Genomic DNA, 26,811 nt, shown 5'->3' with positions numbered 1-26,811 from the left:
AGGACGAAATGGTTGGATGACATCACCAACTCAGCGGACATGAGTTTGAACAAACTCTGGGAGATAGTGAAGGACGGGGAAACCTGGACTGCTGCAGTCCATGGAGTCACGAAGAGTCGAATATAACTGAGCGACTGAACAACAAATACCAAGCAGTGGAGCAGATGGTCAGAGTCTTCCACATTCTACTCAGAAAAGAGATCTGGCAGGAGAGCAGAGAGGATCCAGCAGTCGAGAATGCAGACTGAGTCCTCTGAGGCTCTATACCATGACTTTCTCCAGCTCTCGGGTCTCCAAAAAGAGAGGATAACAGGCATAGATCTGGATTTTATGGGGTTTGCTTGCTGTATGCCGGGACCATGCTGAACACTGCAGACGCAGCATCACGTTCAGTTCTCACAAGAGCTTTGTGGGTGTGTTAGTTGCTCAGTCTTGTACGACTCTTTGCCACCCCATGGGGTGTAACCCACCAGGCTCCTCAGTCCATGCGATTTTCCAGACAAGAATACTGGAGTGGGTTACCATTTTCTTCTCCAGGGGATCTTCCTGACTCAGGGATCGAACCGGGGTCTCTTGCATTGCTGGCAGACTCTACCATTTGAGCTACCAGGGAAGCCCAAACAAGAGCCTTAGGAGGTGGTTCTCAGTGTTCTGTTTTACAAAGAAGGAAGCTGACATTCACATACACGACTGGCATAGTTGAACCTAGAACTAATAAAAATGTCAGGCTCTGAAGCTTGGATTCTTACCCCGGAAGGTCCATCTGGAAAAGTAGCATTAAACCATTTCCCAAGTGCCCTTGGCATTAAACTGGTCAAGAGTCTTCAAGGTTGTCTGGATCCAGAATGCAAGTGTGGGATGGGATCTGCTGCCAGAAACTTGTCCACTATAAATTGCTCCCTTCTACTGAATTGTATAAAGTTAGAGGAGCCCATCCAAAGGAGCAGGGGTAGGGGGTCGGAGGAGGGCTCTTTTTCTTCTTGAGGTTGGCCCTAGTCGAGAAATTGCTCAGCCAGGAAAACCTGCATATGGTCTCAGAGGTGAAGGATTAATTGTCTCATTGTGTTTCACAAGATCTAGGTCTTTCTCGTTCTCTCTCTCTTTAGTCACTAAATCTTGTCCAACTCTTGTGACCCCATGGACTGTAGCCTGCTAGACTCCTCTGTCCATGGGACTCTTCAGGCAAGAATACTAAAGTGGGTTGCCTTTTCCTTCTCCGGGGGATCTTCCTGACCCAGGAATTGAACCCAGATCTCCTGCATTGCGGGCAGATTCTTTACCAACTGAGTTAGGAGGGAAGCCCATCTAGGCCTTACTTTTGGCACTAATTCCTAAGTCCACGTGGGGGACAGACTCCAGCCTTGACTCCACAGAACAGAACCTTTGGTCTGCTTGGAGGGTACAGGTGTTACATTTGGCTAAAGGTTATGCCAGGGCAGCTTGCAAGGTCTGAGATCTGATATGACTTAAGTTGATTTCCATTGAATTTCTGTTGTTACGCCAACATTACCTCACTGTTTCAGAGCAAGTGCTGCATCTTTAATGTTGGTTTTTACTTTGAGAATGACTTTCCCTCCTTTGTCTTTTTCCACAGCATGAAAACCAAATTATTCACAGAGATCTGAAAGCAGAAAATGTGTTCTATACCAATAATACTTGTGTGAAGGTGGGTGACTTTGGATTCAGTACAGTCAGTAAAAAAGGTGAAATGCTGAACACTTTCTGTGGGTCTCCACCCTACGCGGCGCCTGAACTTTTTCGAGATGAGCACTACGTCGGCGTTTATGTGGACATCTGGGCCTTGGGGGTGCTTCTCTACTTCATGGTGACTGGCACCATGCCATTTCGGGCAGAGACCGTGGCCAAACTGAAGAAGAGCATACTGGAAGGCACTTACAGCGTGCCTCCACACGTGTCGGAGCCCTGCCTCCGCCTCATCCGGGGAGTCCTCCAGCCAGTACCCGCCGAGAGGTACGGAATCGACTCCATCATGAACAATGAGTGGATGCAAGGGGTGCCATATCCCACCCCTTTGGAGCCTTTCCAGCTAGATCCCAAACATTTGTCAGAGACCAGCAGCCTCAAAGAAGAAGAAAATGAGGTCAAAAGCACTTTAGAACACTTGGGCATTACGGAAGAGCACATTCGCAATAACCAAGGGAGAGATGCCCGAAGCTCCATCACAGGGGTCTATCGAATTATTCTGCATAGAGTCCAAAAGAAAAAGGCTTTGGAAAGTGTTCCAATAATGATACTACCAGACCCTAAAGACAAGGACCTAAAGAAAGGATCCCGTGTCTATAGAGGCATAAGACACACATCCAAATTTTGTTCAATTTTATAAATTGCATTAGATTGCTGGTAATTAACTAAGATCATTGTTGCTGCTTTTAAATTTTTTTCACCGACTTGAGTGGAGACTTTTTGTAATTTTTAAATAAATTTAAATTTAAGATACGCATTTCCCCCTGCCCCTCCCAAACGTTTGTTAGCTCAGATTCTAGCTTGGTTTGCAATCTTGTCTTATTCTCAAACTCTAGCCTTCATTCAGTTAATCGAGGAATATTTACAGTGCCAACCACGTGCTATCCACGATTTAAGGTGCTGCAAAATAGGATGGCCAAGCAGTCCAGGGTACTGTGTTCAGATAGCAGTATCCCCTAGAGGCGTGGGTTTGAATCCCACTGCTGAATGAATTTCCCAGCTAGCTAAATGGTAAAGAAGCTGTCTGTCAATGCAGGAGACACAAGAGACATGGGCTCAATCCCAACGATCCCCTGGAGGAGTAAATGGGCAACCCGTTCCAGTATTCTTGCCCGGAGGATCCCCACGGACAGAGGAGCCTGGGGGGCTGCAGTCCATGGGATCGCAAAGAGTCAGACAGGACTGAGCAGACACATTGCGTTACATTACCATATACCAAGCACTGTTTAAGATCCTGCAAAATCAAAAATAGGCCAAGTCCTTCCTCTCCTGTGTGGGATAGTCTTGTGCTGAACAAAGGTACTAACAACAGCAACAACATTTTCTAAAATATCAGATAGTAATAGATGCTATGCAGATAATTCAAATACAGTAATCTGATATTAGAGGCTTGCCACTTTGTATTTTGGGGAAGGCCGGTTTGTGTAGCCGACGATCTGAGATCTAAATGAGAGCAGGAGTGCACTGGAAAGCCAGCTGTGAGCATTCCAAGCAACAAAGGGTTTGAGACAGGGTTCTTTCCTAACAGAGCCTAGGACAGAGGCTCCATGTAGAGTGATTGTTTTGGGAAGTGATCCTAGAGAGTAGGAAGGAGGGTAGAGGCGAGAAGCAGGGATGATCATTACAGGGTGGCCTGTGCTCCAGGTGACTGTCACCCAGTCTTGTAGGATGCTCTGAGGAGCCTTATGAAACACATCTGAGGAGTCTGCCCAGGGTATTAAAAGGGAAAGTGTCTATCCAGCAGCTCCTGGGGCCCTACGATGCCACCTGCACCTCCAGATTGTAAGGAGTGAGGGCCACGGGGGTTCCCCATGCTTCTCATGCCTTAGAGCCAGGGCAACCCCAGGGCAGGAAGTAAGAGGTACACACAGTTGGCCCCGGGACAAGATGCGGTCAAGTAGGGCCCGCGTGAAGCCACCAGCTTGCCCCAATGGTTGCTGCATCAGTGGCTGGAGAAGGAAGTGTGGCTGAAAGGATCTGAAATCTGTGGTTGGACACAGCCCACCCCCACCCTCCTCATTTTCTTCTTCCATTGAAGTCTGATCCGTTGCTGTCAGTCTCCTTCATGGGGTGAGAGCTGGAAGGACTTAATGTAGTAGGATTAGTCAAATAAGTCCCAGGGGTGATTCTCAAGTTCCAGGTCACCAGAATCACCCAGAAGGAGTGTTAAAACAGACTATTAGGCCCTGCCCCCAGTTTTGGAGTCAGAAGTGAAAGTGTTAGTTGCTTAGTCAGTTCATGTCAGTCACTCAATCGTGTCTGACTCTTTGTGACCCCATGGACTGCAGAACGCCAGTCTTCCATGTCCATCACCAACTCCCAGAGGTTGCTCAAACTCATGTCCATCGAGTCGGTGATGCCATCCAACCATCTCATCCTCTGTCTTCCCCTTCTCCTCTTGCCTTCAATCTTTCCCAGCATCAGGGTCTTTTCCAATGAGTCAGTTCTTCACATCAGGTGGCCAAAGTATGGAAATACAAATTCTTCAAGAGGGTCCTTGACTGTCATGGTGAATGAGTGAGTGAAAGTCAGTCATTTCCGACTCTTTGCGACCTCATGGACCATACAGTCCCTGGAATTCTCCAGGCCAGAATACTGGAGTGGGTAGCCTTTCCCTTCTTCAGGGGATCTTCCCAACCCAGGGATTGAACCCAGTTCTCCAACATTGCAGGGGGATTCTTTACCGGCTGAGTCACAAGGGAAACCCAAGAATACTGGAGTGGGTAGCCTATCCCTTCTCCAGGGGATCTTCCTGACCCAGGAATCTAACCAGGGTCTCCTGCATTGCAGGCGGATTCTTTACCAACTGAGCTATCAGAGACTGTCATGGTAAGAAAAATCAATTCTGCTTCCATCTATTGGTGCCCAGACTTGTATATGTTAACAGCAAGGAACATATATTTATGAGCCAGTGTTAAAGCATGTATACTGAATCCTGGGGGTCAGCACCCCAACCCTGCAGGATGCTGTCCTATGGCCGGTGTCTTAATTGAGCTGCTCCATCGCTCTGTCTCTGCTGACTGCTTCTGCTGCTGAGGTACTTAATAAGAGAAGTACATCCCATGGTCATGTGCCCGTTGCCCCCACTGCTTTTACCAAAGATGTGGTATTTAAGGCAATGGTATGTAATATACATGACAATGGATCAGGTATTCTCTAGGACCTCGCATGATGGTCTTGGAGGATTCACTGAAGACAGGAAAGGTGAACCTATATCCTGTGTAGATATCAGCTCTGTGAGGATGAATCATTGCTTTGTCTGTCTGAATGTATGACTCTGTGGATCTGATAATGCTCAGCTCACGAGGAGATCTGCTTGGTCCCTTGGTGACCCATAATCAGGTGCTCAGTCTCTCCTAGGGCCCAGAAACATGCCGAGAGCCTGAGGAGATCTCTGTTGCAGAAAGCGTGGCTCACTCCCGGATCCTGCAGGGCTGTGCTATAACTTTCTGCAGGGGTGGCCAAAGAACACACTGTGTTCTTAAGCACCACTTAGACGGTCAGAGTAGCAATGCAGTTTGCAGTGAAGCCTGAAACTACTGTAGGTCTTTTTTCTGTAGCATCCACTTGAAACCAGCAGCCCTGATAAATGGGCTGGAGGAATATACCCGGTGCAACATGTGTGTTTCCAAAACCCAGAGAGGCCTACTAAACCCCGTGTCTCTATCTCAGTGATAAAGGGTACAAGGTGCAACATACAGAGATGTGCCTCAAGTCACTGGTCCTCTACATGCTTCATCAGTGTGGCCTGGCCCCTGCATTTTCATAGGACTTATCACCCATACTCTGACACACACGTCTTAGTACGGCCTCTGGAGAACTCGCTACTTTCTGATGCCACATCCACCTAGAATGCTGTCGTATGGACCAGCATAAAGTGCTGCAGAGCGTCCAGATGATGAAGGTCCTTTTAGACTATCTTGTGACGTAGAGCAGGAGATTTCACATTGCCTCAGGACAATAGAATAAGTGAGAATTTCTGTCTATCCCAGAAAAGTGTGAACTGCTTTTTGTTTTAATTTTAAATTTATTTATTTTTTAATTGAAGGTTAATTGCTTTACAGAATTGTGTTGGTTTCTGCCAAACATCAACATAAATCAGCCTTAGGAATACACATGTCCCTTCCTCCTGAACCTCCCTCCCACCCTCCTCTCCATCCCACCCCTCTAGGTTGTTACAGGCTCTGGTTTGAGTTCCCTGAGTCATACAGCAAATTCCCATTGGCTGTCTATTTTATATATGGTAATGTAAGTTTCCATGTTACTGTCTCCATATGTCCTAACCTCTCCTTCTCCCCAACCCCTGCCCCCGGTGTCCATAAGTCTGTTCTGTATGCCTGTGAACTGCTTTTAATCCTCCCTTTTGATGTAAAATGAAAATGAAAAATTCCCCCCAAATAGCTGCATATCAATGCTAGAGTCTTTGTGTAAAATTCACACCCAATATGGTGGTGAAAACTGAGACTAACAGCGGTCCACCGTCATCCTTCATTAGCCATCTGCTTTCTTTCGGAGTCTGATGAGTAAATTAAAGTAAGTTAATGAGGTTATGATGGAACCCATTACCTTTGGGTCCTTTATTCTCCCATGGTGACACTGATGGACGCATTTCCTCATGTGGTTACTTACGAGTTATTAACATGGCTGGGGAGATGACATACTTTCAGAGGTCTCCATGTGGTGCCTCCTCTCAAAATGGTTCTTACTCCACAGGTCAGGGGTCTAAATGGGTTTATCCCAAGTAGGTACTTGGAGACGAAGGAAAGGACCCCAAGATGAGACCCCCAGTGTGGGATAGACTTTGGCCAGAGCTCCAGCCACCACCTGGTCTCCACAGGTCTCCATCCCCTCTGCCTACACGTAGGGCTGTAGTGGTACTTGGGGGTTCTCTGGTGTCCACTTCAGTTCACACCTTTTATCCAACAGGCCTTAAACATCCTGGGTGCGCGTATCATCGGCACCTGTAGCAGGGCCTTTCTTCTCGGAATCCTGGCTCCCCCTCACTGTGCCCTGGGACTGTAAATTAACTCAGATCTGGAATCATAATTGTTTCATCGTGACAGGCTACACCAGCCTGCTGCTCACAGCTTGCCTCTCTGCTTTCCTTTTTGGTTATACAAGTCAAGTAACCCTCTACAAATTGTCACTCAGAACTCTGATCTGTTAGCCATTGTCCCAAAGCCCTGCAAACCGAGCTCCCGGACTCCCCCTCTAGCCTCACTGCCCATTTTACTATGCCAACCTCGCCTCTGACATTTAAGTAATGATACATGGCCTCTGCCATTCTGGAATCCCATGCATGCCCTGTTTCATGACAGCGCTTTCTACTGTCATCCCTGCCTGCAGGGGGCGGTCGTCACTGAGCTTGTGGGAATTGGGGTGCCCCCCTCCCCACTGCAGTCTTTGTTCCTGTGTGAAGGCAGTGTCCTGGGAACTTAGGTGGTTCTTCAGTCTCACATAATGAATCCATTCTAACAGTAACACCTCTTGGAACTTTCTGAGCCTTTCCTTAATCGTGTAGCACAGCAGTTCTACTATCTCCACCTCGCTGGTATGCCAGACTCACATCCAAACCTCAGTAGCCATCCCAGCAGTGATATCAGGACCAGCTTCAGGTGACCTTCACCTCATGGGGACAGGCTCCCATGATAATAAACTCTCCGTCATCCTGCCTCAACCTCCATCCCCAGCTCCCTATCCTCAGGGTCCACTCGCACACATTCCCCTCTGGTTCCTGACAGTAGCATATTAGCCAGCTTCTTTAATCCCCTCAGTGTCTAGGTGCTTTCTCCCTGACAGAGGTTGTATTTCTCTGCTCAGACTATGTTGAGACAGGACCAGTTCCTTGTTTGGAGAATAATGGTATTGGAAGAACATCTTGAGGTCAAGCATCCTCGGTGTCGGTCTCACCAGTGGTCTTGGCAGGCTCTTCAGGAAAGGAAGTACGAGCTACTCCTACCAGCCCCACACTCGAGGGATCCTGGTCTTCAGCATTTGCAGGCTCTTCTACCCTGTTTGCCCTGCCTTGTCCTGCTCTTGCTATCGAGGCTGCGACTTTGATACGGAATGGTCAAGACTGAGTATTTCATTTCCTTTGCAGCTCAGCCTACCTTACAGTAGACCTGGTGCCTGTTTTATGTAGTGTTCTCTCTGCTGTAGGAGAGAAGTTCTCCTTAACTCTCACTTCAAAGGCTTTCAGTATACCTTGAGCTGATTGTTGTCACTGTTCAGTCTCAGTCATGTCTGACTCCTTGTGACCCCACGGACTGCAGCACGCCAGTCTTTCCTGTCCTTCATCATCTCCTGGAGCTTGCTCAAACTCGAGTCCATGGAGTCAATGATGCCATCCAACCATCTCATCCTGCCCCCTCATTTCCTCCTGCCCTCAACCTTGAACTGACAGTTGACTTAAACCTATCATTGCCCCCCACAAACCCCAACAGGTTTTCGAAACAGTTAACAAAAGCTAGCCAACCAGCCCATCCAATGATGTGGGGCGTACCCAGGAGTGGACTGGCAGATGGACTTCGCCCAGATGCCAGTTTCTCAAGGGTATAAATACCTATCAGTTATGATAGATACATTCACAGGATGAATTGAAGGCTTTCCCACCTGGACTGAGAAGGCTGAGGAGGTGGTAAAAAAACCTGCTCCATGAAATCAGTCCAAGATTTGGTCTGCCCAGGTCATTACAAAGTAACAATGGGACATCATTTACTTCTAAGGTCACCCAAGGAGTCTCGAAAGCATTGGGCATTACTTATTATCTCCATTGTGCCTGGAGGCCTCAATCTTCAGGAAAAGTAGAAAGAGCCGATCAATTCTTAAAATCAGCGGTAAAAAAGATAACCCAAGGAGACCTCCCTGGGATGGAAGGAGGCTTTACCAATAGCTCTCCTCTGCACCCGCATTGCCCCTAAGGAACAGGTTGGTCTTAGTCCTTATGAGATGCTATATGGGAGACCTTTTGTTTATGTTAATGACCTTTTCCTATATCCAGAGGTTCAGACCCTCCAGTCTTATACCATGGCCATTGGGAAACTCCAACAGGATATACGCTTGTGGGGTATGAACCAGGACCCAAAAGATTCTAAAGAGTCACCACTATATGCTCCAAGAACTCAAGTCCTTATTAAAGTCCAGCCCACATGGAAGGGCCCCTATCCTGTAATACTTTCTACCCCCACAGCAGTCAAGGTACCAAGACATGACTTCTGGATTCACTACTCACGAGTCAAGCCATGGAAGAAAACAGAAGAGGACACTCAATACACCTGTGAGCCCCTGGGAGATCTCAGATACCTATTAAGAACTACAAATGACTGCCATTCTAATGAACACCCCCAAAATCTGGTTTCTGGGGATAACATTTCTCAGGATAACTCTAAGGAGCCAACACAGCTTGACAGAGATTGTACTCCAAGACAGATACGAGATAGATCTTCTGATCCCTGAACAAGGAGGGACTTGAGCTATCCTGGCGATGTGAATTTAAAATTGACCAATGTCCCTACTAGTCCTTGTTATGCTATATTGATGATGATTATGATTATTCCATGTACTGTCAATTGTCTAACCTGTTTTGTCTCTGCCCAGGTCAACCAGCTACAACATGCAGTGCCAGTTCAACAAAGATATAAAACTACAGCTAACCATGGAATATATCACACACCCTTGGACACTGCTATAAGGGCTCTGAGGATTGAGACTAGCAAGAGGGGGAGGCCCAATACACCTCACCGCCCCAGTTCAGCAGGAAGTAGCCAGAAAGACCTCGACGCCCCTATTCCCAAAGAATTGGGCCTCCCATATCTTGAGGGGGGAATGTTAGGAAGGTAGAATAGGGGAAAGGAGTCCAAAATGGCGGTGGCTAAGACAAGGAAGGTCCGAGGACCAGAGTGAAGACTTCAGGCAGAACAAACAGAACAAACAGCACTCCTGGCTAAGCCCAATTTGCATAGGGCAGGCCCAGGTGGAGGAAAAAACATATAAAAGGAGGGGCCAAAGCGCTTTCTCTCAGACTCTCTCTCCCACGTGCGTGCACTCTTTTCTTTCTCTCTCTCTCTCTCTCACTCTCCTGCTATCTTCTAAATAAAATAGAGCTGTAACACTGGGAAAAAAAAAAAAAAAGCTAGCCAAATCCAGAGGCTTTATCATTGCCCCATTCCATCAGGTGCCACAGGTGCCACATGATCCAGTATTTCACCTTCTATCTGTACCTACAGACCACAGGCTCAGCAGGAGTTGTGCTGCTCCTGCAAGCCAGGGTTGTCAGCACCCTGCTTACCAACAGCACATCAGCTTTCTATTGACAGTGCTGTGAGACAAAAGTCCACCATGTGTCTCTTGGGGCTAAGATCCAAGTGGCATCAGGCCTGATTCCTCATCAGGGGAGCACCCACTGCCTTGCTTTTACCTGCTCCTAGAGGTGGCCCATCGGAGAAGGCAATGGCACCCCACTCCAGTACTCTTGCCTGGAAGAACCCCATGGACGGAGGAGCCTGGTGGGCTGCAGTCCTTGGCGTCGCTACGAGTTGGACACGACTGAGCAACTTCACTTTCACTTTTCCCTTTCATGCATTGGAGAAGGAAATGGCAACCCACTCCAGTGTTCTTGCCTGGAGAATCCCAGGGATGGGGGAGCCTGGTGGGCTGCCGTCTATGGGGTTGCATAAAGTCGGACACGACTGAAGCGACTTAGCGGCAGGAGCAGCAGCAGAGGTGGCCCATATGCCTTTCCTTTCCCCATCTTCAAAGTTAGCAATGGGCCATCTCTTTGGTCATCCTTTTATAGTCACATCTCATTCAGACTACAGCCCAGAAAGGTTCTCTGCTTTTAAGGGACCCTGTAATTATGATGGGCCAATCTGGACAATCTAGCATATCTCCCCGTTACAAGGTCCTCAAGCTTGATCACTTGTGGTTTTACCATGTAAGATCACATATTCATAGGTTCCCAGAGGCAGACCTTTGGCTGGGGCGTGGGAACCATTCTGCCTACTGCAAATAGCAGTGGGGTTTTTGCCATGACTGTCAATAAACCAGCTCCAACCATCTATCCTGAGAGTCGGGCTGTTCTGGGTACCAACTGTATTAGCCTGGCTTCTCCAAAAGAACAGAGCCTGAGACAGAGGCTTCCATGTAAGTCATTTATTTGGGAAATGTTCCTACAATGCAGGAATGAAATATAAAAGAGGCAAGCCAATAAAAGGATGTATTGCCAAATTGGCTGAAGTGAAGTGAAGTGAGTCGCTCGGTCATGTCTGACTCTTTGCAACCCCATGGAATTCTCTAGGACAGAATACTGGAGTGGGTAGCCTTTCCCTCTCCAGGGGATCTTTCTGACCCAGGGTTGAACGAGGGTCTCATGCACTGCAAGCGGATTCTTTACCAACTGAGCTGCCAGGCGCCTGGTGGTTCAGCAGAGGAACTGCCAGCCTGGAAGGCTTCCCTGCCCAGGCGAGGGAAGGGAGGAAGCATTTATCGACCAGCAAGTAAGGGTCCACTGTTGTCAAGAGTGGTCCTGTGGGAACTTAACTTCTCTATACTTCTGGGCCATGAAATTATGAGTTCCAATGACCTCTGTGTGGACTTCGTATCACAGTGAGACCAAAATGAGGGGTGTGCAGCAGGAATCCCAAGAGAGGTACTATCATATTCTCTGAGATCCCACTCAGAGACCGCATGGACATAGCTGTCACAAATGCGACTGCTGTAGAAGGCAGGGCAAAGGAGGCCTGCAGTGGGGCCCACAGACCGAAGGCGCTAAGGCTGGAGTAAGTGAAGTGCAAGTGTTAGTCGCTCAGTCATATCCAACTCTTTGCAACCCCATGGACTGTAGCCTGCCAGGCTCCTCTGTCCACGGAATTCTCCAGGCAAGAATACTGAAGTGGGTAGCCCTTCCCTTCTCCAGGGGATCTTCCTGACCCAGGGATCAAACCTGGGTCTCCTGCACTGCAGCTGGATTCTTTACCATCTGAGCCATCAGGGACACCCAGGGTGGAATAAACTTGGCATATTTGAGGAGCAGAGAAGGCAGGGGCAATGAAAACACAGGAGGCCTTAGTGGTACTGAGTAGGCAGTGGCCAGATGCCTCAGGACTTGGCAAGTTTGAAAAAGGAAATCTGATATGTAGGGTGAGAAGTGCTTACTACTCAGGTAGTCCAGGCAGCCTTCAGGGAGGAAGCAGATCTTGAGCAGAGATCCCCAAAGGTCAACAAGGCTTTGCTAAGATGAAGTGGAGGTGCTAGTTTAATAGCATGCAGAAACAGCTGGAGGCAAAAGGAAGCTTTAGTTCAAAACTTTCATTATTTTTTACTCTAGATGCCTGCACAGTAATGAAATAAGACAAAGAAAAGGTGAATTCTTTGCTTTGCACTTCTAAACATTTAAAATGAAAAGTACATTTTTTGTTATAAGCTAGACCCCTGATAATATATAAACTTTCTGAGGCTTGGTATTCATAATCTTCAGCACCACAGTATTGACTTTGTACTAGTTTGAGGGGGGAAAAACTAAAAAATCACAGGTCAATTATTTCTTTCTCCCACTAACTAGGAAAAAAATAGGAACTTCTAATTAAGAGTGGTTGCTAGAAATTTTAAAGGAAGTGTTTGCTTTTATATGAAGATTACATAGCTCTAATTATTTAAAGATCCTGTTACATCCCTTGGTCTCTCCACTTCTACTTTAGTGTGTCAGGACATTTCAAACAGCAAACAAGAGATGAAGGGTTTCAACCGAGTCCCAGGAGGATCAGAAGTAGCTGTCTGCATCTGTGAGTTCTGTCTAGCGTTCATCTTCAACGTAGTCATCACGGTTCATGAAATAAACAAAATCCAGAAAGTAAAAAAATAAAAAGTTAACTGCAAAAACTCCAAAAAGGAGAAGGGGAAGGATAGAATTCTCAAAGTCATATTAATTAGGATCTTAGACTTTGCAGAATTAGGATCTAGAATTCCTAGAACTGCAGGATTAGAGAACACAGGCCTTATCTTCTATCACCCAGAGAAATTGGGAGATGGGCCCCAAAAATAAAATCATTACTAAGTATTGAGTCTAGACATGACAATATGATAAAATAACTGATCAGTACTAGAAATATTCTGATTTAATTCCCGATTCACATAATCCTAAAAATTGATAGCGATTGAGATTATCTTATCCAATATTACTGCCAATGTAAAAATTCTCTCTATAAAACATCTGGGAGAACACCAGCAACCTGAGACACTCAGGCTGGAGGCTCTAGTTGGTAGTAGGCAGTTCTATATTGGCTATAAAATCTGCTTTTAATGTTTAATTGCCAACCCTTAATCTTAGGTTGTTGTTAGGAAAACACAGTAACTCTCTTCACAACTATTTATGGCAAAATTTATACATGTTAATTTGGGAGTTAATTTCTTTGTTTGAAGTATAAGAATAATAAACTATCAGTATATGTTCCTCCATACTAGACAAATAGCTCCTTGAAGGCAAAATCATAGCTCTTGTAAGTCTTTATTTCTGACTTAAGTGCTATAAGTAGGGTGCCCTGCTTATATCAGGTTTACAAATTTTGGTGAAAGAGTTAGTGAATCAGTGAACTGAAATGAAATGGATGCCTGCACTTAAAAATAGCATATTAGCTGCTTTCTTGCCTTAACTGTTAGTTCAGGAGGGGGAAAAAAAAAAGAATATTCAAGTATCTAAAATATTTCTCTAAAACTTTATTCAAAGTTACCCACCTCACTGTTAATAAGGTGTACAATTGATGCTCTGTGCCAGTTTCACTAGGCCTGCCCATTGCCGGCAATGGACTTTGAGAAAACCCGTTTCCTGACACCCCCAAAGTTAAATTACTCTTTTCAAAACGTACTGAACTCCTGATACTTGCAAAAAGTATTACATGCACCATGTTCCCATCAATCTTTAAATCTGAACTTACATTATTAATCTACATCAGTGTATGTTAAAATGAAGTCATTTCAACAAATCATAACTGTACAAATCAAAACACCACTAGTTAATATTAAGAGTATTTTACAAACACTACATTACATATTACCTTGCAATCTGAAACATTACATTTCATATTTGTGTAAGTTTATTTTAGATAACTGAAACTTCACAGAATTCAACGGCAAATAAAGTTTAAAAAATTTAGTTCTGTACATTAGTTCCAACTATCTCTATTTTACAATCTATAAGGCTCATGTCATAGTTCAGCACCAGAAAGATCTAAGAAACTGTCGAACCAGTCTTCTTATTCATTCCATGTGATCGTTTGTTACTGTTGCTATTTTTAAGGTGAAAATCTGAGAAAATGCTTTATATATCCTACTTCTAGACCTTGAGAAGTGGAATACTTTTTGGCTGGTCATACTATGTAAAAAACTTGAGTTGTATCTTTTCATTTAACAGATACAAAAACAAAAAAAGGAAAGGAATACTTACAACATGAGTTGAGGCTGTCAGTCTTTAAGTTGAATTTATAATACTGAAGCATCAGAAATAACTTCACAATGCCCTGTCCCTGTCCTTCCTTTTTGTTTTAAAATTTTGAAAGGCAGCCAGAAAAATGTTTTATTTATTCCTCAAAATAAGGGACAAGGGAAGGATCACAGACACAAGCTTTCTCATACACAGCTTCAATAACATCAAGGCTCTTCCGCAAAATACACTTTGAACTGAGTCAGGAGCAGACCTAGGGAGCAGACCCATAGCCCCCAAAGGTACCATGTTTTCCATACCACAGTCTGCTCAGTGCTGGCATCCCTCTGTTCACAGAGGTCATGACAGTAACTCATCACTGCCAGCCTGGATTTAAAGTAACAGTTTCCAGAACCAGTGTCACCGTTCCCAATTCTTCTCTCTCTCTCTCAAGGATTCACAAATTCTAGAAAAAGAGTGTGTTTGTCTTGTCATTTTCAAACCGGGTTTGTGCATATTACATTAAAACCACACATTCCCTAAAAACTTTTTTTTTTTTTTTTTTTTTCAAAAACCACAGGAACCTTCAGTAATCTTGTTTGTTCAAAGTATAAAATTCTTACATGTTTAAAAAAATTAAAATTGGAGACTAGTACCACTGCTTTCCTCACCAGAAGTGCACGATTTCAGGCTACATTTAAAAACTAAGCTTCATGCATACACATGGCCAGAGAGGTATGAAGTCTTACAGAGCCCTTAACATCCATCATTCGAGTACAGTCAGCATCGGCTAGATCACAACAGGAAGCATGTTAGCAAACTGAGCAAAGAGACTTTCTCAAGGACACGATAGTTTTCCAGGCTCCATGTCAGTCACGTAAAAATTTAAGCAATACGTAATCTTTTAAAATTGACCCCAGATGTCCCGTTCCCCCAACCGTTCCCATACACTGCCCCGACGCCCCCTGCAGTCCCCCACCTCACAGAAGTCTCTAATGCTGCCCGTTACTGACGACAGCTGCTGCCACTTCTGCCGCTGTTGCAGGGAGTCTTGGCACCTTCTTAGCAGGGCTTGGAATATGCTAAAAAGAAAAAAATATATACGGTCACCTCTTAAGAGTTTTTTTCCCCAGGAAAAATCATGTTGCTAACCAAAGTTCTAATAGGAAAAGGGCAGCTCTGGAGAGAAATATATATATATATATATATATATATATATTTATACATATATAAATATATATTCTGTAGAACTTTTCATGGAGGGAGCAAAAATGTCCATTCTTTACCTTATGGTGAACGTATCATATGATTACCCCGTAGCAAGGGAGAGGAGGGCCACGGAGATCTATCTACCATACCCAGCATTTCCCTTGTTATAGCTTGCCTTTGATTTCAAACACGCGTGGCTTGATTTGCTACCTCAAAGAGCAAGACTACGCATTCAGCACATTTGTACTGAATGGATAAAATAAATAACTTCCAAGTTTTTAAAGTCCTCAGTTTGAAGCCTGGCTCTGATCTTGGTCAAGTCTCATTTAACTTCTTTCAGCTTCATCTCTAAAATGGGCACAGTAGCATTTACCTCAACGGGGTTTTTATAAGGGCTTATGTAGAAAACCTAAAAAGTGATTAGCATGCAATACGAATTCCAGGTATAACAATTACTATTCCTTCTTGACATCTGGAGATAGATTAGACAATGGCCTGAGAGAAGGGATGTGAGGGGCTCAACACCCAGCCCCTGCTTCATCTCTCACCAAGACACAAACCATAGGTGAGCCTTCTCAGTTTTGCTTTAAACTTTGGTATTGCTAAAAAAAAACAACCTAGTATTTACTGCGCACTGAAAAACACTAATAACTGCAAAGCGCTGCATACAACTGGAAAATGGCACAGCTGGAACCCACTCCCAGAGCCCTGGTTCTCAATCACCCTGCTTTATTGACATTTCTTTAAGTGGACAGATTTCAGTGAGGTCACCCTAGTCAGGAGATCTGGGGATGGAGATTTTCTTATCCCATCAAAGCCCAAGACTAACACAATAAGCTTTACTTACCTCGGCTGTAGTGCTTGGGTGCACAAGGCCTACTCCCTCATCCAAAGTGTCGTCGTTTAGAGAGGGGCGCCGAGCGTAAGTTCTTCTGTGTTTTTCGTCTACTCGAACTAGGTACCATGTTCCTTCAAAGAGGGAATCTATGGAACTCTGGGGAATGTAGTTGGCTAAAGGAAAGGCAGAGGATATGAAAAATGAGTTATAACGTATAACTCATCTGGTACTAAAACAGCCCTCCAGTAGGCTTCTGGGTGTATATTAACAATTTAATGTTTTTACCCAAGTGATGAGTATCCTCTCGGAGCTTCATGTTTTCAGCAAAAATATCTGGTGCCACGCAAGTTCTTGAGTCAAGCCTTGACTTAAGATCACATATGCTTGCTACTATTTTATCAAGAGCGGACCCTAAAATAGCAAACAATTGCAACATTAATACAGTAAAAATAGTATACATATCCCAAAGCCTGAACAAAATGCTGCCAAAAGGAAAAAACAACTTTTCATTTCTTTCAGAACTACAGGCTATTGTTTAGTTAAAAGATAAGATGTTATTTATTTGATGTAGCTTCCTATGAACCTTGACTAGACATTTGTCCAGCCTTGGCCAGCAGACAACTGAGGAAATAGGTGGGATGTGAAACTATAAATAACTTGTCTAGAGTCAACGAACAGTTTCAGAATAATGCCAAGTCTTCCAACCGTTTTTCTCTGTATTTTTGCTCCTTCCTGCTTAGGGAGGGCACAAAAGTATCCTTAAATACAGCTAAGATCACATCCCTATAAACATTAAGATAACTTAATAAACCACCAAGCCTACAAGAAATGGCCTGGTATTATTCACTCCTATGATCAGTCTCTGGAGAAGGCAATGGCACCCCACTCCAGCACTCTTGCCTGGAAAATCCCATGGACGGAGGAACCTGGTGGACCGCTGTCCATGGGGTCACTAAGAGTCGGACAAGACTCAGCGACTTCACTTTCACTTTTCACTTTCATGCATTGGAGAAGGAAATGGCAACCCACTCCAGTGTTCTTGCCTGGAGAATCTCAGGGATGGGGGAGCCTCGTGGGCTGCCGTCTATGGGGTCACACAGAGTTGGACACGACTGAAGCGACTTGGCAGCAGCAGCACGATCAGTCTCAATCATTAGTGTGGAGACTCAAAAGCTGCCCGCCTTAAATAAAGACACTTCCTTTTCTATCTATGCTTTAAAAATGCCATAAAAGGGACTTCCTGGGTGGTCCAGTGATTAAGAAACTGCCTTGCCATTGAAACATGTAAAATATCATGTATGAAACGAGTTGCCAGTCCAGGTTCGATGCATGATACTGGATGCTTGGGGCTGGTGCACTGGGACGACCCAGAGGGATGGAATGGGGAGGGAGGAGGGAGGAGGGTTCAGGATGGGGAACACATGTATACCTGTGGTGGATTCATTTTGATATCTGGCAAAACTAATACAATTATGTAAAGTTTAAAAATAAAATAAAATTAAAAAAAAAAAAAGGCGAGAGGTGGTGATGGGGTGGCAGCGGCTATGAATTTTATATGTGAATTATATCTCAATAAAGCTCTTATTTTTAGAAAACTTAAAAAAAAAAAAAAGAAACTGCCTTGCGATGCAGAGGAAGTGTTTGATCACTAGCTGGGGAACTAAGATGCCACATGACTCAGAGCAACTAGGCGGGCATGCTGCAACTGCAAAGCCCAGGCACTTGAGAGCCCGTGCACAACTACTGAGCCTGCACACCACAACTAGAGCGTCTAAGCACTGCAACTAAGACTCCACGTGGCCCAGAAATAAAGATTTTTAAAAATGAGATAATAGATTAAAATAAAATTACTTGCCAAAGAAGGAAAAGTCAAACACTATATCATTAAAAAAAAAATGTTTAAGCTCATTATACAGTTTTTTTCCTGACTTGGAAAGAAGGAAAGATATTCTGACTCAGACATAATCCTGCCATTTACCCAGTTAAAGCAGAATTTTTGGGCAGAGTGTTGAAAGAAGTAATAAAGATTAAAATGTCATAAAGATCTATGGAAGAGAGTTAAACGTTTACTTGAGAAGCCTGATAAGTCAGCCTTACCACAGTAGGTTCTCAATACATTGTTGTTAAAAGACTCAGCGTTTACCTGGTGTAGCATCTTGTGTAACTTTGAGGGAGTACAGAGTGGCAGCCAAACCAGAACCGTAAGAAAACACGCCGATCCTCTTTCCTGCCAGCTGCTGAGGTGAGTACCTATGTAGGAGGGAAAAAAGCTCTTAAATTAAAGTTTAACTCATCCTACTACAGCGGATAGAGAACCACAGCTGGAATAAACTTCATCCTAAGCCTAGGGATCTGACCTAAAATTTTACTGTTTACAGTAAGCAGATTGAAAACAAGAGTTCTCATCTCTTTAGGAATGATGGAGTTGAGAAAAGTTATGCCCTAAAATAAACTACTTTGTCAACTGGGGATTTATGGTTCAACTGTAGGTCAAGAATAATAAGACCATGAGAACAACAGCAGGGAAAGCTCGTGTGAAATTTAGTACTCTGGGATAAATAACTATAGCCTCATTCCATATCTCCCTCAAGTCAACAAAGAGGCTAGAGAGCCTGAAAGGAAAAGACCATTCTGTGACCTGCCACCAACGTGCCTGGTACCAGATCTGGTCTTAGAAATGTAACATCCCCAAACAAGCGGACTGAAGCAATGGAAATCCATACTTACTGTGCGAGAACAGAAGCCAGGGAGCCATACACTGAAGATGTGTACATATTTCCATTTTGATTTGACACAAGCAAAGATGCCTTTGTTTTCTGATTGAAGAGTTCTGAACTAGCTTTCATAAATGCCTTTTCCACATCTCTGTCAAAGTAGGTATCTTCTAATTTAACATCCCTGAAAAGTTTAGAAAAAAGATAATCTTATAGTGTCCAAAGACTACATTTTTATTATATTACTTACTAGACCTAACTACTATTCTAATAGAAGTATATGATGCTGATTTCTATTTATTAAAAACCAAGTAGCAGTATGCTAATTGCTAGATAAGATATAACAGTTGTACAAATGTGGTCCTTTTTCTGAAAAGTTTTTTTTTCTTTAATAATCAAGACAACATAATTCTAATGGGTTAATAACCCCCTACAGCTCTGTCATCACCAAACAGAATATACTACTATTTCAAGTCCATAATATTGTCTATTTAGTTAGAAGAGTCACATTTATAGGAGCCAAGTGTTAAAAAATATTTTATCAGATGGAGAAGGGACACAGGAGAAACAGCAAGAGTTTAACAGGCATAGCATGCCAGGAGGCCCCAAAAGTGGGGAAAACGGAAGCAGTATGAGAGCAGATATCAGGAGTGGCCAAGGGCAGAACGGATGTAGGCAGAGGAGAGGCAGGGGGAAGAGTGAAGATGCTGCTGTATAAATACAGGCACTTGAGGGGCAATATTACCAAGGTGACAACAGGAACAGATCTAAAAGGAGTTAATAAGAAAACCTGAATAGAAAAGACTAAAGAATTCATATAGGTGAGCGACCACCTCTCTGAACTTGGTTTCTTCACTGATTAAATAGGTTAGACAAGATGACTTTTTGACTCTAAAATTTTCATGTCTGTATAAATAGCGGTTTAACCAATATAAAAAAAATACTCTCACATAGAAGGGAGAAAAACCATAATTCCTCTTACCCAAAGGCTTCTAGGCCGCTGTAGATACTATTTTTATCTCTGTTCTGGTCATTAAGGAAGTCATTCAGCAACATTCGAGCTAGAGATTTCTGAACCAGTTTACAATAGGGTGAGTGGAATATCATGAAACCAAAATCATTCAAGGTGAAATCTCTATCATTTCCCTCTGAAAGAGAAATCCAAAGAAATTATGAAATCCATTTAAGCCACTAACTTTTGAAGTCTGATTTTAGAACATGGTTGGGATGTCTTTATATCTTTAAGTAGCAATAAAAAATATATACTATATAATGAAATATCTCCATGGTTTAAAATTTGTGTCAAAAAGACATCCAGAAATCAAACAACATACACTATTATTGGTTTTCAAACTAAACTATCACAATCCATTAGAGGGCTGTGTAATCAATTTAATGGATCAAGGCCAGTTTTTGTTTTTTTTTTTAATCTTAATAAATTAAGAGGTTGTTTTTTTGTCTGAATGAAAAAGAGTAGAAAAGAGTAAACTGTATAACTTGCAGCATGGGCAAAAAAATTTGATGACATTAGTTTCCATTTAACTGCACATAACAATGCAAAGTCTATTTCGTACTGCAGATTCTAATAAATGTTAGAAAATCACTGTACTGTTAAATACTGGTAAACAGTATATATTACATACTTCAAGAATGCTTCTTATCTAAAGCCACTATGTTTTCTAATATCGGTTATTGAATCTTATTTTTAACCCTGTCTCACAAACCCTATAAAGCAAAGCTGGACTATGGAAAAAGCATACTTTATATAATACTGTGTGCTTTCATGGTTTTAATTCAAATACTGTCCTTCTCAGTATCTCAAGCACTTTCTCAGGGTTAAAGACAGAGATTGATGATGACACTAAAAGAGCAAATATGAATTCACAGAAGTGAAGTGAAAGTTGCCCAGTCGTGTCCAACTCTTTGCGACCCCATGGACTATACATACAGTCCATAGAATTCTCCAGGCCAGAATACTGGAGTAGGTAGCCTTTCCCTTCTCCAAGGGATCTTCCCAACCCAGGGATCGAACCCAAGTCTCCTGCATTGCAGGCAGATTCTGTATAAGCTGAGCCACAAGGGAAGCCCATGAAATCACAGCTCAAGTACAAAAAGACTATGTGGGGAGGTGGGGGTCACTTTGGTAATTTATTTTCATTAGGTTTCTTCGGATCACAGTTGCAAACTAAAATTTGTTTGCAACTGTCTACCTCTTTTAGAATATGTACCAAATTCAAGTTACTTTCTTTTTTTACCTTACTTTTGATATTCTTACTGGGTTGCTGCTGCTGCTGCTAAGTCGCTTCAGTCGTGTCCGACTCTGTGCGACCCCAGAGACAGCAGCCCACCAGGCTCCCCCGTCCCTGGGATTCTCCAGGCAAGAACACTGGAGTGAGTTGCCATTTCCTTCTCCAATGCATGAAAGTGAAAAGTGAAAGTGAAGTCGCTCAGTCGTGTCCGACTCTTCGCGACCCCATGGTCTGCAGCCTACCAGGCTCCTCCGTCCATGGGATTTTCCAGGCAAGAGTACTGGAGTGGGGTGCCATTGCCTTCTCTGCTTACTGGGTTAAGTCATCCTAAGTATTTTTATAGAAATAAACTTCATTTGCAAAGTTTACCTGTTCTCTTAAATTATACATTACCAGAAACTGCGGGAAAACTATGCTATTTGGTGGGTGAGGAAGCAATGGTTAAAGGAAAACACTAATGAAGGATGCCCACGAAGCAGTTTCTCACTAAAGACACTGAGTACATTACACTGCCCTCGACAGATAGTAAAACCAAGGAAAACTGATAAAACCCACCTTTCTGCCACCGGGCACGGATCTTCTTGCGGTAGACAGAATAGCAGCGGTCTAATGCACTGAGGTAGCACTGTATGGACAGTTTTCCATCTACTATAGGATATTCAGAAAGCATATCAGGCTTGTAAAAGTCATAGGCATGTTGCATATGTGTCCCACGAAGTCCTATTAGAACAAAAAAGCAAGAGGTCCATGTAACTCTGCTTCCTGATGTTATGTCAGTAAGCAAATTGCATTATCTGGGAACTTTTCTTAAATCTAGTCAACTCATCACTTGCAGAATAGAAATCACAAGGTGAAATGAGTATGTGATTGAAGTGAAACCTAACAATAGCCATGGACAGGCCTAAGTCTCTTGATATGCAACATTTTATGCAAGTTTCATACACCTAACTGGGAGATCACAATTGCTCTGAATTGAAAACAAATTACTACATGACTATGGGCAAGTTACTTCTCCCAGTTGTTAGCAACCCAACTTAAACCCATTTTACTCCTTTGTAAAATGGGGATGACATCACTTATGTCATAGGATTGCTATGAAGACTAAATATGATAATACACATAAAGCTCTTAGCAGGTAGTGCCTGCATTTAATGAACACCAAGTACAAGCTTCTAATTTTTAAATTTCTCAGCATATTGTGCAAGTTAAAAAAAAATACTTCCCAAACACTCACCTCGTTCAAAAATTAAAGGTGCATTAGGCCCAATTAGCATAGCAACGGCTCCAACTCCACCTGTAGGTCTGGCATTTCCTGTGGCGTATACAGCAATATCCCCTGCAACTACCAGGGCATACCGTCCTGAAAAATATTATTTGTTGGTATACAAGAAGGTGATCGACACCCTAACTATCATACATACAAACTGAAAGTATTGTATTTTCCCAGAATGTATCATATTTTCCCATCTTTGGTAAAGAAAAAAAAATTCTGACTAAATTTTGATAGATAATTTTATCCTACATGATAAAGAGAACTAATTTCTAAAGCAAATATGTTGAAAGTCATAGCTATCTTTCTGAACACATTCAAACAAGCATAACTGGCAAAAGTCTGCAAATGGTATTTAGGCCTATTACTCCTCAAGGATAGTTTCTTTGGGAAAATATGCAACATACCATCCCAAGAGCTGGACTCAATCCAGTTAACAGCATTAAAGACAGCGGCTGTGCCTCCATAGCATGCATTAGTTGTGTCTATTCCTTCTATATCCGTATTCCCAGACTCCTCAAAGAGCTGCATCAAATTCGTCTTCACTGACTTTGATTTGTCGATGATTGTCTCCGTCCCAACTTCTAGCCGCCCAATGCAGTCATAAGAAAGGCTATTTCTCTCCATAAGATTCTGGACCACAGTCATGCACAGAGAGTTGATATCTTCTCTATCTGTGCAGAAGCCCATCTTGGCTTGGCCCAAGCCAATAGTATACTTTCCAGCATCTACACCATCGTATTTTTCCAACTCTGCTTGATCAACATATTGAGAAGGAAAATAGATCTCAAGGGCAACAATTCCCACATCTTTGGGCCAGCAGGCTTCTGCATTCAAAGGAAGCGACCCAGGCATGGTGAAAGAACTTTAGAAAGAAAAATAGAAAAAACAAAACAAAACATTGTTTTAGATTATAGGTTGTAGACTGTCAAGTTCAAACTTGAGAAATCAACATTGATATTAATTTCTAAATTTAGTATATTCTTAGGACAGTCAATTTTAATATGTGGAGGTAGCAATGATAGTATGAGCAAAGTTATTGACTCCAATATTATTTAAAGTTATCTTTTAGAAAGACTTACAAGTTATTCAAAACTAGGTATCTTTAAAGTATGATTATTAGAGGTAAAGAAAACTCAAATAAGACTCATCTATGTTATAAAGAACTATAAGATAAAATGAGAATTTAGTAACATGGCCCACAGATCAGAACTCAAGTATATGATCTATTCCTGGCCACTCAAAAAGTTTAAATCATTCATTCATTTTCATATATGGATTATTCACAGCTATTGACTTTATGGGACTTTACATACTAACAGTTTTAGTAAAACTAAGATACTAAACTAAACCTGTTACGTACTAACAGTTTTAATTAGGTCAAACAGTATTGCATTCTTTATTGATCTAAACAATCCCAATACCTAGAAAGGCCACACTGTCAAGTCTACCATGGCACTCTATTCAAGGCCCCTGCTATTAAAATCTCAGCCTTCCAAAGTAACCTCCACCCCCACCCCACCATCTAGAACCCAGATGATTACAATTTTAAGCAAAGACAAGTCCCAGACCCATAACAGGACAAAAGTCAATATTCTGTACATTCCACAGCTAGTGTACAGGTGATAAATGATCATGAGATCACAAGATTATCATTTCGCTTCTACATCAGGCAAAAGAAAACAACCGATTCAAATCTGAAAACTGGTACCATAATCCACATATTATTTGCGTGGCATCTTAGACAACACCTCTTAAAATAATCCCTTTTTTAAAAAAAGGGCCTTTAAAAGTTGCACTGTTGCCACACCAACGTTCAGTAGTGTTTAGATTCATTTACCAATAGTGAAAAGAAAATGTGCTAGCCACTCAAGGGTGTTGCTATGACCTATGGGCAAGTCACATAACCTATCAGAGCCTCAATTTCTTTAGAGGTTATTTCAATCAGAAAAAGAGAAATTACTCAAGATGTTTCTAACAAGGAGGAGGATTTTAACATAGAGCAATGGTTACCACTCCGTTGGCCAGGCTACAGGAGCAAAAGTGGGGAAGATGGTTACTATTCAGACCCCATGAGCACACACTCCTACTGAGGCTGCACCTTGGCTGCTGAGTGAGAGCCAAAGCCCCACACTCTCGCCGCTGCTGCCACTTGCAAAAGGCAGATCCTGTATTTATGTCATTTTTCTTCTGCCAGTCTGCCAACACAGGTGGAGTATTGGCGATAATGAAATCACAGCTATACCATAGTGAGTTGTTAATTATTGAAATCTTGAGAAAATATCTCAAGCAGAGAAGCTGTCCTTAAATCATGAGATCTACCCTTAGCCTGTAGGTTATCAAGATATGAGTGTATTAAAAGCTGAAAACTAAGCACCTGGAAATACAGTCACAAAATTTTAAGTTAAAGGCCTTAAGGGACACCAGTTGAATCTTCCTTCTAAATAAAAGAATCTTATTTACATTTTTTCACCCATCCAAACAATGACAACATGTTAAATGCCAAACATTCGGGATAAGTTTAATAGGAGGTAACCCTTGCCCTTTCTAATATTCACTGTCTTGTGTGATAGTAACCTACAAATATAACAATAAACAGGTGAAACGATAGAGACAGTCCATCTCATTCTGTTAGGAGAACTATCTAACCCAACTGGGGAAGGAACGAGAAGAAAGGCTTCTTGGTCGAGTCTTAGGAATGAGTTGGAATAATTAGTAAAGCTCTGCAGAAGCAGATGGTAGTAGTTTTCACAGGATGGACAACATAAACAAAGGCACACCACAAGGAACCACGGAAAGTTACACTAATTTACTGAAGTGCAATGTGAGCCCAATGAGTAGATCAGGCAAGTAGTGGGTCAGGAGAGCTAGCTAAGGGTTGAGTCATAAAGGTTCTGGCATGCGATGTTAGCGCACTTCAGTATCATCATGAAGGCAGAGAGAAGCCATCAAAAGAGTTTTAAACAATATGGTTACATTAGGGTCCAGATCAATCTTTTTCCAATTCTGGAATCAATTTAGTGAGCGTCAAACGACATCTTTTTAAAACAAAATAGAAAAGAACAAAATATCAGATTGCATGGCACATAGTAAATGCCAAGAATTTTTCATGAAAATTTTGTTTTAATTATTAACACGTATTCTGGGTTGCAATACAACGTGGATTGCTTACTGAGGGTCACAGCCAGAAAAGTGTGAGTCCCCATTTTACACAGTCACTGGTGCTATGTGGAGAATGGATCTGAGTTAGGAAGTTGATATGGAAGCCCAATGAGATATAGCTCATGAAACAGAGCAATTACTGCATGAAGAGAAAAGGAGCAGCTTCAGAAAATTTTGGAAACAAAAAACTGGCAGAAATTGTGATTGACTAGATGGTAGGAAAAGGATGAAATATTTAGGGTAGATAACTCCCAGATTTCTAGCCTCCACTGTTGTATTTCTTGACAGAATCACTCACTGGCAGATACACTAAAGTGAGCAGAGAAGCACCTCTCCACTTTGTCCCATCTCTTCCCTCTTATAGGCAAACCCATTGATTTTATGATAATCTAAACTCGGCTACACTGAGGTTTAAATGAAGACCTAAAGGGACTATCTAATGTGTCACAAGGCATATTCTAAGTTTATAATAAAATATGTTTAAGTCATCTGCATAGTCCACAGAAAAGAACTCTAAAACTAGTGTTAAAAACAAAAAGCAGCCCATATACTTATAAAAAGAACCCCTCCTATATGCTACCCTTTAAAGCACCAAAACAGAGGCAGTAGGATTAACCACTTTTCCAGCCTTTCCCCAAGGTACCCTTCACATTCTTTTCAGCGCTTCAAACTGCTCTAAACATGATGAGGACAATATAATTTTCCCTGCCTGGTCCAATACCTTGCAGTGCTGTTGGAAATAAAGTGGAAAAATACATATAATCTGAAGATATGAACCAGTTTACGCCATAAAGCAAAGCTCTAATTCCAGAATTAATCTATGTTTATCATAATCAAATCAGCTCTGATTAGTTCTTATTATATGGTACTTACTAAATAAGGTTTAACTCTATTATTAAGCCTAATACTTCAGTATTCTTGCCTTGAGAACCCCATGAACAGTATGAAAAGGCAAAATGATAGGATACTGAAAGAGGAACTCCCCAGATCGGTAGATGCCCAATATGCTACTGGAGATCAGTGGAGAAATAACTCCAAAAAGAATGAAGGGATGGAGCCAAAGTAAAAACAATACCTAGTTGTGGATGTGACTGGTGATAGAAGCAAGGTCCAATGCTATAAAGAGCAATATTGCATAGGAACCTGGAATGTTAGGTCCATGAATCAAGGCAAATTGGAAGTGGTCAACAGGAGATGGCAAGAGTGAACATGGACATTCCGGGAATCAGCGAACTAAAATGGACTGGAATGGG

General features: G+C 42.6%; 2 protein-coding genes across 6 annotated transcripts in view; one reads left to right on the top strand and one right to left on the bottom strand.

Annotated features, from left to right (window-relative positions):
* The window catches only part of NIM1K (NIM1 serine/threonine protein kinase), a 90,171-nt gene extending 87,710 nt beyond the window's left edge, over window positions 1-2,461 (top strand). Inside the window, exon 4 of the mRNA XM_006079325.4 lies at window positions 1,595-2,461. Within this exon, the coding sequence (XP_006079387.1) occupies window positions 1,595-2,344 (750 nt within the window). The 3' untranslated portion in view covers window positions 2,345-2,461. The remainder of the gene's footprint in view (window positions 1-1,594) is intronic.
* HMGCS1 (3-hydroxy-3-methylglutaryl-CoA synthase 1) overlaps window positions 1-26,811 on the bottom strand; it is a 51,278-nt gene that overhangs the window by 13,366 nt on the left and 11,101 nt on the right. For 2 of the 5 annotated variants that reach the window (XM_006079323.4, XM_006079322.4), the window contains 9 exons: window positions 22,804-23,261; window positions 22,361-22,486; window positions 21,682-21,846; window positions 19,860-20,025; window positions 18,891-19,061; window positions 18,307-18,413; window positions 16,449-16,574; window positions 16,173-16,336; window positions 13,394-15,198 (listed from right to left, as the gene is read on the bottom strand). In XM_006079323.4, coding sequence (XP_006079385.1) covers window positions 15,109-15,198; window positions 16,173-16,336; window positions 16,449-16,574; window positions 18,307-18,413; window positions 18,891-19,061; window positions 19,860-20,025; window positions 21,682-21,846; window positions 22,361-22,486; window positions 22,804-23,251 — 1,563 coding nt within the window. In that variant the 5' untranslated portion in view covers window positions 23,252-23,261 and the 3' untranslated portion in view covers window positions 13,394-15,108. Of the gene's footprint in view, window positions 1-10,839; window positions 12,505-13,393; window positions 15,199-16,172; window positions 16,337-16,448; window positions 16,575-18,306; window positions 18,414-18,890; window positions 19,062-19,859; window positions 20,026-21,681; window positions 21,847-22,360; window positions 22,487-22,803; window positions 23,262-26,811 lie in introns of those variants that run through there. The other 3 variants (XM_025270550.3, XM_044932618.2, XM_025270551.3) reach the window with 3 other exon arrangements.

The sequence above is a fragment of the Bubalus bubalis genome, chromosome 19 (genome assembly GCF_019923935.1).
Source record: "Bubalus bubalis isolate 160015118507 breed Murrah chromosome 19, NDDB_SH_1, whole genome shotgun sequence".
Taxonomy (NCBI): domain Eukaryota; kingdom Metazoa; phylum Chordata; class Mammalia; order Artiodactyla; family Bovidae; genus Bubalus; species Bubalus bubalis.
The sequence above is the reverse complement of the archived record's forward strand: the minus strand, read 5'-3'. Positions and strand labels throughout refer to the sequence as shown.